We start from the raw sequence: 16,863 nt of genomic DNA, 5'->3' as shown, positions 1-16,863 counted from the left end.
TTACTTGCAAAGTCAATATTTGCCTAGAAAATGAACTTTATCCCCCAAAACACATTTCAACATCATTGCAGCCCTGCCTTAAAAGGACCAGCTAACATCGTTTCAGTGATTGCTCCATTAACACAGGTGTGGGTGTTGATGAGGACAGGGCTGGAGATCAATCTGTCATGATTAAGTAAGAATGACACCACTGGACACTTTAAAAGGAGGCTGGTGCTTGGCATCATTGTTTCTCTTCTGTTAACCATGGTTATCTAAAAGAAACACGTGCAGTCATCATTGCACTGCACAAAAATGGCCTAACAGGGAAGAGTATCGCAGCTAGAAAGATTGCACCTCAGTCAACAATCTATCGCATCATCAAGAACTTCAAGGAGAGAGGTTCCCTTGTTGCCAAAAAGGCTCCAGGGCACCCAAGAAAGACCAGCAAGCGCCAGGACCGTCTCTTAAAAGTGTTTCAGCTGTGGGATCGGGCTACTAGCAGTGCAGAGCTTGCTCAGGAATGGCAGCAGGCAGGTGTGAGTGCATCTGCACGCACTGTGAGGCGGAGACTCTTGGAGCAAGGCCTGGTCTCAAGGAGGGCAGCAAAGAAGCCACTTCTCTCCAGGAAAAACATCATGGACAGGCTGATATTCTGCAAGAGGTACAGGGAGTGGACTGCTGAGGACTGGGGTAAAGTCATTTTCTCTGATGAATCCCCTTTTCGATTGTTTGGGACATCTGGAAAACGGCTTATTCGGAGAAGACCAGGTGAGCGCTACCACCAGTCTTGTCTCATGCCAACTGTCAAGCATCCTGAAACCATTCATGTGTGGGGTTGCTTCTCAGCCAAGGGAATGGATTCTCTCAGTCTTGCCTAAAAACACAGCCATGAATAAAGAATGGTACCAGAATGTCCTCCAAGAGCAACTTCTCCCAACCGTCCAAAAGCAGTTTGGCGATCAACAATGCCTTTTTCAACATGATGGAGCACCTTGCCATAAAGCAAAGGTGATAACTAAATGGCTCAGGGAACAAAACATAGAGATTTTGGGACCATGGCCTGGAAACTCCCCAGATCTTAATCCCATTGAGAACTTGTGGTCAATCATCAAGAGACGGGTGGACAAACAAAAACCTTCAAATTCAGACAAAATAAAAGCATTGATTTTGCAAGAATGGACTGCTATCAGTCAGGATTTGATCCAGAAGTTGATTGAGAGCATGCCGGGGAGAATTGCTGAGGTCCTGAAGAAGAAGGGTCAACACTGCAAATATTGACTTGCTGCATTAACTCATTCTAACTGTCAATATAACCTTTTGCTACTCATAATATGATTGCAATTATATTTCTGTATGTGATAAAAACATCTGACAAACACACATAAAAACCAGAGGCCAGCAGATTATGTGAAAATATAATATTTGTGTCATTCTCAAAACTTTTGGCCATGACTGTACATATCCTCCATCCCATAGTCCCGTGCCCATATACCCATCATACATATCCGCCATCCCATAGTCCCGTGTCCATATGCCCAGCATACATATCCTCCATCCCATAGTCCAGTGCCCATATACCCATCAACACACTTCCTCCATCCCATAGTCCCATGCCCATATACCAATCATACATACAGTAGTACGGTGCCATGGTGACTGTGATGTCATAATAGGTTGCAACCATTGTCGCTATGGCAACCTATTATGACATCATCGCCATGGCAACATATTATAACATCATTGTCACCATGGCAACCTATTATGACATCATCGTCCCCATGGCAACCTTTATGACATCGTCGCTATGGCAATCTATTATGACATCATAGTCACCACTGTCACCATGGCAACCTATATGACATCATCGTCGATACACATACACACACATACACTCATTTTTATATATATATATATATATATATATATATAAATAACTATAATAGCTATAATATAACGCTGTAAGTGTCACTCTGTCCGAAGCTTTTATAGACTGCGCAAGCGTGATGCGCCTGCGCAGTCTGGCTCCAGACAGAATGAGGCATCCAGCGGTAAGAGGAGTGTGTATGGCGCCGGAGATGGCGGTACGCGTACACACTGCATACCGCGATCTCGGGCGCCATACTTACCTGACCGGTAGGAGCGTTGCCATGGCGCTTCTCTTCGGCCGGAGAAAGGAGTGCGTGTGGGAATCGTGCATGCGCATAGCACTATATGGCGCCATTTTACTGAAGACACATTTGCAGTGTGTCTTCTGCAATATGGCGCCGGACAGCGCAGTATGGGCATGCACGTACTCCGGCACCAGACTCCTCCCCCGGTCTCCGGCAGAACACACTGGACACAGGGAAGAAAGGTGAGTATAAATGTTTTTTTTTGTATGTGTGCAGTTTAATAGGGGTGAGGGGGACCATACATATCAGGATTGGGGGGTGAGGGGTAGCATGCATACCAAGATAGGGGGTGAGAGGACCATGCATACCAGGATAGGGGGGGTGAGGGGACCATGTATACCAGGATTGGGGGGTGAGAGGACCATGCATACAAGGATTGGGGGGTGAGGGGTAGCATGCATACCAGGATAGGGGGGTGAGGGGACCATGTATACCAGGATTGGGGGGTGAGAGGACCATGCATACAAGGATTGGGGGGGTGAGGGGTAGCATGTACACCAGGATAGGCGGGTGACGGGACCATGCATACCAGGATAGGGGGGTGAGAGGACCATGCATACCAGGATAGGGGGGTGAGATGACTATGCATACCAGGATAGGGGGGTGAGAGGACTATGCATACCAGGATAGGGGGTGAGGGGGCCATGCATACCAGGATAGGGGGGTGAGGGGACCATGCATACCAGGATTGGGGGGTAAGGGGACCATGCATACCAGGATTGGGGGGTGAGGGGACCATGCATACCAGGATAGGGGGTGAGAGGACCATGCATACCAGGATAGGGGGGTGAGAGGACCATGCATGCCAGGATTGAGGGGTGAGAGGACCATGCATACCAGGATTGAGGGGTGAGGGGACCATGTATACCAGGATTGGAGGGTGAGAGGACCATGCATACAAGGATTGGGGGGTGAGGGGTAGCATGTATACCAGGATAGGGGGGTGACGGGACCATGCATACCAGGATAGGGGGGTGAGAGGACCATGCATACCAGGATAGGGGGGTGAGAGGACCATGCATACCAGGATAGGGGGGTGAGATGACTATGCATACCAGGATAGGGGGGTGAGAGGATTATGCATACCAGGATAGGGGGGTGAGGGGACCACGCATACCAGGATAGGGTGGTGAGGGGACCATGCATACCAGGATTGGGGGGTTAGGGGACCATGCATACCAGGATTGGGGGGGTGAGGGGGCCATGCATATCAGGATAGGGGGTTAATGGTTAGCATTCATACCAGGAGAGGGGGGTGAGAGGACCATGCATCCTGGAAAGGGGGGTGAAAGGACCATGCATACCCCAGGATAGGGGGGGTGAGAGAACCATGCTTACCAGGATAGGGGCGTGAGAGGATCATGCATACCAGTATAGGGAGGTGAGGGGACCATGCATACCAGGATTGGGGGGGTGAGGGGACCATGCATACCAGGATTGGGGGGTGAGGGGACCATGCATACCAGGATAGGGGGTGAGGAGACCATACATACCAGGATAAGGATGAGGGGGTACCATGCATACCAGGATAGGGATGAGGGAGTGCCATGCGTACCAGGATTGGAGGGTGAGAGGACCATGCATACCAGGATGAGGAATGGGGTGCCATGCATTCCAGGATTGGGGGGGTGAGGGTACCATACATACCAGGATAGGGATCAGGGGTACCATGCATAATACCAGGATAGGGATGAGGGGTGCCATGCATTCCAGAATAGGAGGGGGCAGCACATACCAGGATGGGAGACCATATACCAATAAAAATGCTTGTCACCCATAGAACGGGTTCATAGCTAGTACAATATATATAGATGTCAGTGACACACTGTCAACTTAGGAAACAACACTGATTGACAATCAATTTCACATGCTGTTGTGCAAATGGAATAGACAACAGATGGAAATTATTGGCAATTATTAAGACACACTCAATAAAGGAGTGGTTCTGCAGGTGGGGATCAAAGACCACATCTCAGTACCAATGCTTCCTGGCTGATGCTTTGGTCACTTTTGAATGTTGGTTGTGCTTCCACACTCGTGGTAGCATGAGACAGACTCTACAACCCACACAAGTGGCTCATGTAGTGCAGCTCATCCAGGATGACACATCAATGCGAGCTGTGGCAAGAAGGTTTGCTGTGTCTTTCAGCGTAGTGTCCAGAGGCTGGAGACGCTACCAGGAGACATGCCAGTACACCAGGAGACGTGGAGGGGGCCGTAGGAGCGCAACAACCCAGCAGCAGGACCGCTACCTCCGCCTTTGTGCAAGGAGGAACAGGAGGAGCACTGCCAGAGCCCTGCAAAATGACCTCCAGCAGGCCACAAATGTGCATATGTCTGCACAAACAGTTAGAAACCGACTCCATGAGGATGGTCTGAGTGCCTGACGTCCACAGATGGGGGTTGTGCTCGCAGCCCAACACTGTGCAGGATGCTTGGCATTTGCCACAGAACACCAGGATTGGCTAATTCGCCACTGGAGCCCTCTGCTCTTCACAGATGAAAGCAGGTTCACACTGAGCACATGTGACAGACGTGAAGTGTCTGGAGACGCCATGGAGAGCGGTTTCCTGCCTGTAACATCCTTCAACGTGAGCGGTTTGGCAGTGGGTCAGTAATGGTGTGGGGTGGTATTTCTTTGGAGGGCTGCAAAGCCCTCCATGTGCTCGCCAGAGGTAGCCTGACTTCCATTAGGTACCGAGATGAGATCCTCAGACCCCTTGTGAGACCATATGCTGGTGCGGTTGGCTCTGGGTTCCTCCTAATGCAGGACAATGCCAGACCTCATGTGGCTGGAGTGTGTTAGCAGTTCCTGCAAGATGAAGACTTTGAAGCTATGGACTGGCCCGCCCGTTCCCCAGACCTAAATCCGATTGACCACATCTGGGACATCATGTCTCGCTTCATCCACCAACATCACGTTGCACCACAGACTGTCCAGGAGTTGGCAGATGCTTTAGTCCAGGTCTGGGAGGAGATCCCTCAGGAGACCATCCGCTGCCTCATCAGGAGCATGCCCAGGTATTGTACGGAGGTCATACAGGCACGTGGAGGCCACACACTACTGAGCATGTTTTCCTTGTCATGAGGCATTTCCACTGAAGCTGGATCAGCCTGTAATTTGATTTTCCACTTTGATTTTGAGTATCATTCCAAATCCAGACCTCCATGGGATATTCCTTTTGATTTACATTGATAATTGTTATGTTTTATTGTTTTGAACACATTCCACTATGCAATGAATAAAAATTTGCAACTGGAATATTTCATTCAGAGATATCTGTGATGTGGTATTTTAGTGTTCCCTTTATTTTTTTGAGCTGTGTACATTTTTCAACCTGGACGGTGCTAAGATGCGACCGTCCCGACTGTAAAGCACTGGTGAATGAGGAGATGCTGGGAGCACAGACTCAGTGACTAGCGGTGACGCATGCGTCATTTTGATGGTGCAGTGACCGCACTAAAATGCAACACGTTCGACGCACCGTCAAAACGACGCATGCGGAGGCATCCGCATATATCGGCACGGCCTGCATACCTAATGCTAAAGATAGGGTACGCAGGCCGCATGCCGACGGAGGCAGAGCTTCACTGAAGAAGTCCACAGCCCTCTGCAGCTCCTCCATACGCAAATGTGAAACTGGTCTTACTGAGGGAAGGAGGTTGTTGACCAAAATCTCATTGTATATGACCTCATCCATCCTCCCTTCAATTTGGTGCAGTCGTCCTGTTTCCTTTGCTGAAAAGCACCACCAAAGTATGATGATTCCCCCACCATGCTTCATGGTTGGGATGGTGTTCTTTGGGTTGTACTCATCCTTCTTCCTCCAAACACGGCGAGTTGAGTCGATACTAAAAAGTTCTATTTTTGTCTCATCTGACCACATGAACTTCTCCCATGCCTCCTCTGGATCATCCAGATCGTCATTGGTGAGCTGGACATGTACGCGTGTGAGCAGGGGGACCTTGTGTGCCCTGCAGGATTTTAATCCATGACGGCATAGTGTGTTACTAACGGTAATGTTTGAGACTGTGGTCCCAGCTCTCTTCAGGTCATTGACCAGGTCCTTCTGTGTAGTTCTGGGCTGATTCCTGACCTTTCTCAGAATCATCCTTACCCCACGAAGTGGGATCTTTCATGAAGTTCCAGACCGAGGAATATTGAAAGTCATATTGTGTTGCTTCCATTTTCTAATAATTGTGCAAACAGTTGTTGCCTTCTCAAAAAATGCATGCCTATTGTCCTGTAGCCCATCCCAGCCTTGTGCAGGTCTACAATTTCTCCCGGGTGTCCTTAGACAGCTCTTTGGTCATGGCCATGGTGGAGAGGTTGGAGTGTGATTGAGTGTGTGGACAGGTGTCTATTATACAGATAACGAGTTCAAAAAGGTCCAATGCAAGTTCACAAGGTAGTTTGTGGAGTTGAGTTTTTCTTGTTTTAGGCTGTGTGCCCACGTTGCGTTTTTTAAGCGTTTCCGCAGCGCTTTTAGACAAGCGTTTCTGCTGCGGATATGCTTAAGAAAAGCATCTAATGTAATGCAATGGAAAACGCACATGTTGTGCTAATGGTGCGTTTTTTTCCGCTGCAGAAACACTTAGCGGCAAAAAACGCAGCATGTTCATTAATTGTGCGGAATCGCATGCGATTCCCGCATGCATACACTGTAATTGCAAAAACGCATAGGAAAACGCATGTCAAAACGCTTGACAATCGCGTCAAAAACACGTCAAAAAGCGCATGTGTTTTCCCTGGCAAGGGCATGCGTTTCTGCTCAGGAAAAAAACGCTTGAAAAACGCTACGTGAGCACACAGCCTTATTCATATTTTTTTACCTGTTTTTTTTTATCTATCTTTTGTTAAAAGAAAAAATATAACCCCTCAAAGTTATACTCCTGTGTTCCCAGATAACCTATTTAAGACTCGTACAATAAATAGTTTATAGCTTCCATTATCGCTGATGCTTGCTAATAAGGGAATTGCATAAGCCTAATACTACCCTCATGTTGTTCTTTCCGAGTGTCCAGCTGTCATTACTGCCATTATTTTTTCGTCATCTGTTTGTGCCTTGTAATTATGTAACACTTACGGTATTTGTAATTATTCATTTTTCTTATTTTTAGTTTGTTGCAGAGCCAAAGAGTGAAGCTGACTGCCTTGAAAACATCCGTGAGTTCCTGAAAGCATGCGTCTCTCTCCGTGTCGAGGTGAGTGTTCCGATCGCTTTCTGTTCTATTATGCATGAAGCTGGTCGGCAGCAGGTAACATCAGAAGCAAGGTATGCATGCTCAGACTAGGTTAAGTCACTTATACCCTAATTTTATCATTTTAGAGACCCCTGATTTAAGGATACTGCACACAAGAAAAAGGCAAAAACAGGGATGCAAGTAGATAAGAGTATAACATGGGAATGATGCATAACAAAACTGTGAAGACAATAGACATAATAAATGGATGACAGACTGGTATTGAAAGAAGAAAGACTCTGTCCGTGACATATTCAGAGTCCATGCTAAGTGAAAATAAATCAATGGAGAGCTAATCTTACACCCCTAAAATATTTAGTTAGTACTTTCAGGGGATTTTCATTTTAGCAGGTCACTATAGGATTGTGATCATTTATTTAAAGAAGGATTGTTATAGGAGGTCTATTAGTAGAGTTATGTCTTTATTTTACTATCTACTCTGCAGGTTAGGGGATGTCGAAGGGAATCTGCCACCAGGTTTATGCTTTTTAATCTAAGAAAAACATAAAATTGGGATAAAGACCGTGATTCCAGAGATGTGTCACATGCTGGGCAAGTAATAATACTTGCCCAGCATGTCACTGTTTTATCAGCTAGTGTTAACATTGAGCCCTGTATATCCTTGTCACCCACCACCATTGATTGACAGATTTCTGCTTATGTAATGAAAGCATGGGCAGAAAGCTGACGATCAACGCTGGGGTCTGTGCTCGCTGATAAATAATAAGGATTACAGAGCAGGAGCTCATCACTGAGAGGACTAGCAGAACTCTAGGTAAAACTATTTTATCAAAGCCATAATAAAAAGTCCCCTAAGTAACACAGGACTGGAATTTGATGTTGTCAGGTAGGGCAGCAAAAGCTCGCTGACAGTCTCATGTTCAACCAGACCTGTGTGGCCGAAGACTTTGTATTGTACAGAAAATCAACTTGATTATGCAAACAGTCTGACAAGTTCTTCAGCCTTTGTTAATAAACCCACCTAACCTCTTCTGCTTGGCCTTCATTGATGGCCCCATCGGTTTGATGAAATCTCACGCTTTCACCTTACATCTCGTGCAGTGCTCATACTGCTGTTTGCCTTACCTTACTTCTTCAGTATTTGTCCTACTGCAGACAGAGATCTGATAGATATGAGTGTCTCTTTTAGCTTTCTACCTTATATACTTGCCCCAGACATGATTTCCGTGCCCCTTAGCTCCATATATTCTGACCAGTTGTTATATACACACAACTATAACATTGGAAATGCAAATCTTGCCATAAAGGCATCTTTTCTTTTGTCTTTTTTTATCAGTTCCGTATGACAGCTGTTGTGGCTTGTCGGAGGAATGTATACGATATGGAATGATGGTATATTTTGTCTGGCTGATTATATCTAGTTCTAGCATGTTATAGCAAAATATTCTATATATTATATAAAAATACAGTGTGTCTGCAAAGTTATGGTGCACTTTTGACCAGTCACTGGAAAGCAACAAAAAATTATAGAAATGTGAAATTTGCTCCAAATAAAATAAAAAACCTCACAGTCTCATACCTATTCAGTGCAGTTTGATGTGGGCTCCATTTGTTGCCCTGCACACATCCAAACGATAGTGAAGTTGTTGCCACATGCGGGTAAGGATGTCTGGTGTAACAGAGTGAATAACGTCTGTGATTCTCTGTTTTAAGTGATTAATGTCGTTGATACGTTCAATGTACACATGTTGCTTCACATAACCCCAAAAGTAAAAGTCTAAGGGCGTCAGATCCAGGGATCGTGGTATACTTGTATACTTTCCTGTGACTGGTCAAAAATGCACCATGACTTTACGGACACACTGTATTTGTCGTCAGGTTGTTTCACTCTACCCTTCCAAGGGATAGAAAATGACATGAAGTCCAATAAACTGTAAAATGAGTAAAGAGCCCAAAAACATCAAAAGAAAACCAAAAGAAACCCACATTGTGTAACTCGTTACTTACTGGTATTTGTTTTCTGCTATGGAGTTAAGAAAAACTTGCTTATCTCTCTATTGCAAATGAAATGTAGTAAACTGTCAGGTATTGTGCTATACTCAATAATTACAAATAATCAATAAAAAATGTATCATGTAAGTGAATAATAAACTCTGAACTATGAACATACAACAGAGAAAAGCATCTCTGAATAGTATCACCAGAGGAGGATAGCATAAATGCATTTTGTGGATGAATACAAACCCAGTTCATAATTCGAGCTCAGTGGGAAAGGCAAGATTTCTACTTACACTTAAAAAAAACAGCTAAATAAATCAATAAAAGAAGGCAAAATGTGTGAATTAAAGGGAACCTGTCATCAAGTTTTCCCAATATGAGGCTGGTTTCACATTTGCGTTTTTTAGCGCTGGAAAAAAACGCTAACCTGCGCATGCGTTTTTTCCCCTATCTTTAACATGGGTGCGCATACTTGCGCGCTTGTAAGCGCATGTATGCGATTTTCATGCGCTGCGTTTTTTTGGGGTGTGCGATTGGATTTTCCAGACGCATCATGTTGCATTTTTTGGCCCTGCAAAAAAGCGCATGCGCACATATGCGCACGTTTTGCGCTAAAAAGGGCCATTATAGCCTATGGATGCGCATATGTGCGCACTGGCATGCTCATGTAAGCGTTTTTTTGCATATGCGTTTTTTTTTTTTAACCATGGAATTTAGGGGTTTGAGTTAGAGTTAGGGTTAGTTAAGGGGGTTTAGGGTTAGGGTTAGGGTCAGGGTCAGGGTTAGGGTTGGGTTTTGGGTCAGGGTTAGGGTTTAGTATGGTTTGGTTAAGGGTTAGGGTCAGGGTTAGGGTCAGGATTAGGGTTAAGTATGGTTTTGTTAAGGGTTAGGGTCAGGGTTAGGGTTAGGGTTAGGGTTAGGGTCAGGGTTAGGGTTAGGGTTAGGGTCAGGGTTAGGGTTAGGGTCAGGGTTAAGTATGGTTTTGTTAAGGGTTAGGGTCAGGGTTAGGGTTAGGGTTAGGGTTAGGGTCAGGGTTAGGGTTAGGGTTAGGGTCAGGGTTAGGGTTAGGGTTAGGGTCAGGGTTAGGGTTAGGGTCAGGGTTAGGGTTAAGTATGGTTTTGTTAAGGATTAGGGTCAGGGTTAGGGTCAGGATTAGGGTTAAGTATGGTTTTGTTAAGGATTAGGGTCAGGGTTAGGGTTAGGGTTAGGGTTAGGGTTAGGGTTAGGGTTAGGGTCAGGGTCAGGGTTAGGGTTAGGGTTAGGGTTAGGGTTAGGGTCAGGGTCAGGGTTAGGGTTAAGTATGGTTTTGTTAAGGGTTAGGGTCAGGGTTAGGGTTAGGGTTAGGGTTAGGGTCAGGGTTAGGGTTAGGGTTAGGGTCAGGGTTAGGGTTAGGGTCAGGGTTAGGGTTAAGTATGGTTTTGTTAAGGATTAGGGTCAGGGTTAGGGTTAGGGTTAGGGTTAGTTAGGGTTTAGGGTTTGGGTTAGGGTTAAGTATGATTTGGTTAAGGGTTAGGGTCAGGGTTAGGGTTAGGGTTAGGGTCAGGGTTAGGGTTAGGGTTAGGGTCAGGGTTAGGGTTAGTAAAGTCATGGTTTGGGTAGTGTGAGGGGCCACCTAAAAATGTTGGAAAAAAACGCAAACGCGGTAAAAACGCGCTAAAAACGCATACAAACGCATAAAAACGCTGCGTTTTTTTCATGCATGCTCATAAAAATGCTTGAAAAAAACGCAGCAGTTGTATGCTTATGTATGCGTTTTTTCAATGCGTTTTTTTGCGGGAAAAACGCGCTGCAAAAAAAAGCAAGTGTGAAACTAGCCTAAGCTAAAGCCACCACTTTTAAAGGCCTCTTTTACAGCATTCTAGCAAGCTGTATATAAGTTTAGAACCACCTCTATATATCCAAAAAATACCTTTCATGATCCCCTTCCATATGGTGTGTTCTGGTACAGTACAGACCAAAAGATTGGACACACCTTCTCATTCAAAGAGTTTTCTTTATTTTCATGACTATGAAAATTGTAGATCCACTCTGAAGGCATCAAAACTATGAATTAACACATGTGGAATTATATAATTAACAAAAAAGTGTGAATCAACTGAAAATATGTCTTATAGTCTAGGTTCTTCAAAGTACCCACCTTTTGCTTTGATTACTGCTTTGCACACTCTTGGCATTCTCTTGATGAGCTTCAAGAGGTAGTCACTGGAAATGGTCTTCCAACAGTCTTGAAGGAGTTCCCAGAGATGCTTAGCACTTGTTGGCCCTTTTGCCTTCACTCTGCGGTCCAGCTCACCCCAAACCAACTCGATTGGGTTCAGGTCTGGTGACTGTGGAGGCAGGTCATCTGGCGTAGCACCCCATCACTCTCCTTCTTGGTCAAATAGCCTTTACACAGCCTGGAGGTGTGTTTGGGGTCATTATCCTGTTGAAAAATAAATGATGGTCCAACTAAACGCAAACCGGTTTGAACAGCATGCCGCTGCAAGATGCTGTGGTGGCCATGCTGGTTTAGTATGCCTGCAATTTTGAATAAATCCCCAACAGTGTCACCAGCAAAGCACCCCCACACCATCACACCTCCTCCTCCATGCTTCACGGTGGGAACCAGGCATGTAGAGTCCATCCGTTCATCTTTTCTGCATCGCACAAAGACACGGTGATTGGAACCAAAGATCTCGAATTTGGATTCATCAGACCAAAGCACAGATTTCCACTGGTCTATTGTCCATTCCTTGTGTTCTTTAGCCCAAACAAGTCTCTTCTGCTTGTTGCCTGTCCTTAGCAGTGGTTTCCTAGCAGCTGTTTTACCTTGAAGGCCTGCTGCACAAAGTCTCCACTTAACAGTTGTTGTAGAGATGTGTCTGCTGCTAGAACTCTGTGTGGCATTGACCTGGTCTCTAATCTGAGCTGCTGTTAACCTGCGATGTCTGAGACTGGTGACTTGGATGAACTTATCCTCCGCAGCAGAGGAGACTCTTGGTCTTCCTTTCCTGGGGCGGTCCTCATGTGAGTCAGTTTCTTTGTAGCGCTTGATGGTTTTTGCCACTGCACTTGGGGACACTTTCAAAGTTTTCCCAATTTTTCGGGCTGTCTGACCTTCATTTCTTAAAGTAATGATGGCCACTCGTTTTTCTTTACTTAGCTGCTTTTTTCTTGCCATAATACAAATTCTAACAGTCTATTCAGTAGGACTATCAACTGTGTATCCACCAGACTTCTGCACAACACAACTGATGGTCCCAAACCCATTTATAAGGCAAGAAATCCCACTTATTAAACCTGACAGGGCACACCTGTGAAGTGAAAACCATTTCCGGTGACTACCTCTTGAAGCTCATCAAGAGAATGCCAAGAGAGTGCAAAGCAGTAATCAAAGCAAAAGGTGGCTACTTTGAAGAACCTAGAATATAAGACATACAGTATTTTCAGTTGTTTCACACTTTTTTGTTAATTATATAATTCCACATGTGTTAATTAATAGTTTTGATTCCTTCAGAGTGAATCTACAATTTTCATAGTCATGAAAATAAAGAAAACTCCCTGAATGAGAAGGTGTGTCCAAACTTTTGGTCTGTACTGTACATTGGGCGTTGCTGGTCTTGCTTCAGCGCCTCCTCTCTCCTCGCAATCGACGTTTTCTTGCTTGCTTAATGTGGAAGACGCGTCCTATGTCATGCACACAGCGCCATCAATCACGCTCCTGTGCTGGTGTACTTTGCTTTGCCTGGCCGAGGTCAGATCAAGTTAGTTTAATGTGCATGCGCCCGGAGAATGCCAATGACCCTGAAGCACGTTACAGTACTTTGCTCTGCTCGTACCAGGGCAGGGGAAGTGCGCCAGCACAGGAGTGTGATTGGGGTCGCTGTGTGCATGACATAGGATGCGTCATCCACGTTCTCCAAACAAACAGGAGAACTGCGATTGTGGGGATAGAGGAGGTGCCGAAGCAAGGCCAGCGATTCTTATCGGACCAGACTGTGCCATATGGGGGCATTATAAAAGGTATTTTTGAGGATCTGTAGAGGGATTGTTGACTTATTAAAGGTGATGACCTGAAAACCTGGTGACATTTTCCCTTTAAACAAAGATTATAAACCAAATGTTTACTCAAGGTTCATCCTCCAAAATGGTTTATTTCTGGATGTTATATCTGAATAAAATATTGGTTATATATTACATCTCCAAGCTGGAGAACTTCCTGCCTTTATGCATTATCCTGGCTCTTTCTCAGTATATATTTATATTCTGGTTTTATAAAAACTGATGATAAATTACTCAGCTTGTAGCTAATATGTTGAGTTAATAAAAGTTAAGGGAGATTCAGAAATAATCTTTTTTTTCCAATTGGGTTAAGCTTGAAATCCAAACTCTTACATTTATATTTATCATAATGATGCTGAAGTTATCTGGGGAATGAGAGCATAGGGCCAGCTGTAGAGAGATGCTGTCTTAGGGGCTGGGGCCATACAGCTGTGACAGCGGTCAGCAGTCAGCCATCACTTTCTATTTCCCCTACACAAATAAATGCCCGGTTTGGCCAAGCATTTGTGTTTTCAATAGGGAAAGGAGAGAAAAGGCGCAGCCAGACACCTCTTGTAAGTGTTTTTCTTATGGAGAACAAAAGGGTCAGGTGGTTGAATCTACCCACATCATATGTCGAGTGAGAGCTGGAAGGCCTCATAGGGTCTAGCTGGACAATCAATCCCACCAGTACTGACTATTTTGTCTGACTATCTAAAAATATATAAATGCCTTATCATGTCTGTCTGCAACCAAAATCGCGGGTCGCTGATTGGTCGCGGTCGCCAGGCCTCGATCAATCAGCGACAGGAGCAGCTGTTTGTAAGGGTAAGCTGCGCCTGCCGCTGATCGGTCGCGGCCACCAGGCCTCGACCAATCAGCGACTGGCGCAGCTGTTTGCAGCAGTAAGCTGCACCTGCCGCTGACCAATCAGCGGCGGGCGCCATCGGGCGCAGCGCTCAATGGGGCAGCAGCCCTTGATCTGTAAAAAAGAGAATTAAAATAAAAAATGTTATTCTCCTCTTCCGACAGCCTCCGATCTTCTTTCCACGCGCCTGGCCTCACGGTCCCAGTAATGCCTTGCGCCTTAGACCAGAGATGACGTTACTCTCGCGAGAGTGCGACATCATCAGCGGTGTTTCGCGCAATGCATTACTGGGACCGCGAGGCCTGGCGCGTGGAAAGAAGATCGGAGGCTGTCGGAAGGTGAGTATAAAACTATTTTTTTTTTTTTTTTTTAACAGAGACCACGCATACCTGGAAAGGGGGGTGAGGGGGACCATGCATACCAGGAAAGGGGGGTGAGGGTGACCATACATACCAGCAAAGGGGGGTGAGGGGGACCATACATACCAGCAATGGGGGGGTGAGGGGGACCATGCATACCAGCAATGGGGGGGGTGAGGGGGGGGACCATGCATACCAGCAATGGGGGGGGTGAGAGGGACCATGCATACCAGGACCGGGGGGTGAGAGGACCATGCATTCCAGGATTGGAGGGTGAGGGGACCATGCTTACCTGGATTGGGGGGTGAGGGGTACCATGCATATCAGGATTGGGGGTGAGGGGACCATGCATATCAGGATTGGGGCATGAGGGGACCATGCATACCACGAAAAGGGGGGTGACGGGACCATGCATACCAGGAAAGGGGGGTGAGGGGGACCATGCATACCAGGAAAGGGGGGTGAGGGGACCATGCTTACCAGGAAAGAGGGGTGAGAGGACCATGCATACCAGGATTAGAGGGTGAGAGGACCATGCATTCCAGGATTGGGGGGTGAGGGGACCATGCATATCAGGATGGGGGGTGAGGGGACCATACATACCAGGATAGGGGGGAGGGGTACCATGCATATCAGGATTGGGGGTGAGAGGACCATGCATATCAGGATTGGGGGGTGTATTATTGCATTATTATTAAAACTTCATAAATAAACTACATACATATTCTAGAATACCCGATGCATTAGAATCGGGCCACCATCTAGTAATGTGTATAAGGGTCTATTTGTATACAATGGGAGACAGAGTCCTATTAATCTATTACTAAAGACTAGCAGGCACTCTATGTGCTGACACCATATATTCCTCCATAAAATAGAAAAATACCTTTATAATATGGTATTCTATAGAGCAGTGCTCTCCAACCTGCAACTCGGGAGCCACATGTGGCTCGCTGGCCCATGATGTATAGCTCACGGCGGTCTACCTGTTTGGTGCATTAGCGCCAGGTGTAGCAAATTGCTTTTGTAGAGAAGGTCTCCAGATGGTGGCTCTTGAGAAAAAATAAATATCTTAAGCTAGAGTATAAAACTGCCAGTTAAAGGGGTGCTGGAAGATGGATGTGATGGTGTAGTGAGAGTGTGTAGAGTACGGATGATAGGATGCAAGTCTACTGTCTAGAAGGGTCAAGGACAGAAGGTTTTGGTATGCTTTCTGTGGGGAAGCTTTGCCATTATATCAATAATGGTGGTGGGGTGTTGGATGTGGCTTGTGACCATCTCTCAGAGATGAATGTGGCACTGAAAGCAAGAAAAGTTGGGGACCAATGCTATAGAGCATGGTGGAGAAAGTACATATAGAATTGAAGGTTTGTTATGAGCCTATAGAATTCTCTGCGTGCAGGAGAAATTACTCTATAGATAAATGTATCCTTCTCTGTATATTAGTATTTCATAAATTAAGTCATTATTTATGAATAATAATAGGCTGTATCATGGCACCCTTCCATGCAAGCTTCTAAGTTTTTACGATTGTGGGAAAGCCTTCCATAAAAATTACCTAGATCTGTTTTGCTGCTGTAGCCTGTTTTTTTTTTTCAATATCTATTTTTGGTTTCCCACTTGGCAGTTGAATATTCTGTCTATAGCCAAACATGCCCTGCACCTTTCCAAGTGTGATATGATGGGTCCAGAGATGGCACAAACCCCTGATTGAGGGTAAAATGTTTCACCCTTGACACCATGTCTCTGCTGCTCTACTGTGCATGAGTTTGATGTCCTTGGAGAGCACTTGACAGATTACAATTACTTGGAATGTCTTTAGGCAAATATCTGAAATATCTTAAGTACGGAAACATGTAAGTGGCAAGCCACATAGCTTAATATTGATGGATCTCTTGTGCTTACCCTAGAAAGCTGGGTTTGGGCAATTTAGAGATTGGAAGGAGAAAGTTGTTACCTTAAAAATAAACAGATACATCTTGAAATGATAAACTGATACTTTTGGATTGTGCTTTCCCCACAGCTATTTGAAGCGCATGACCTTTACACTGGTGAGAACTTTTCTAAGATATTGAACACCCTTATTGCTGTCAACAGAGCTACAGAAGGTAAGAGGTAACAGACTTTCAAGTAACTTTGCAGAATAAGCTGCTCTGCTGTGTACATGAAAAATAACACTGTTTCTTGTCATTCTGTGAACTGTATCCTGCATTTTTTAACAATTTTCCCTTCTGCAGGATCTCTGTCTTTTAATTAGCAA

General features: G+C 45.4%; 1 protein-coding gene across 3 annotated transcripts in view; it reads left to right on the top strand.

Moving 5' to 3' along the window:
* The window catches only part of ARHGEF6 (Rac/Cdc42 guanine nucleotide exchange factor 6), a 242,387-nt gene that overhangs the window by 30,408 nt on the left and 195,116 nt on the right, over positions 1-16,863 (top strand). For all 3 annotated transcript variants that reach the window (XM_073543558.1, XM_073543557.1, XM_073543559.1), the window contains exons 2-3: positions 7,275-7,358; positions 16,627-16,711. In XM_073543558.1, the coding sequence (XP_073399659.1) occupies positions 7,275-7,358; positions 16,627-16,711 (169 nt within the window). The remainder of the gene's footprint in view (positions 1-7,274; positions 7,359-16,626; positions 16,712-16,863) is intronic.

Source organism: Dendrobates tinctorius, unplaced genomic scaffold (assembly GCF_039654945.1).
Source record: "Dendrobates tinctorius isolate UK_male_01 unplaced genomic scaffold, ASM3965494v1 ptg000133l, whole genome shotgun sequence".
NCBI classification, from domain to species: domain Eukaryota; kingdom Metazoa; phylum Chordata; class Amphibia; order Anura; family Dendrobatidae; genus Dendrobates; species Dendrobates tinctorius.
The sequence above is the reverse complement of the archived record's forward strand: the minus strand, read 5'-3'. Positions and strand labels throughout refer to the sequence as shown.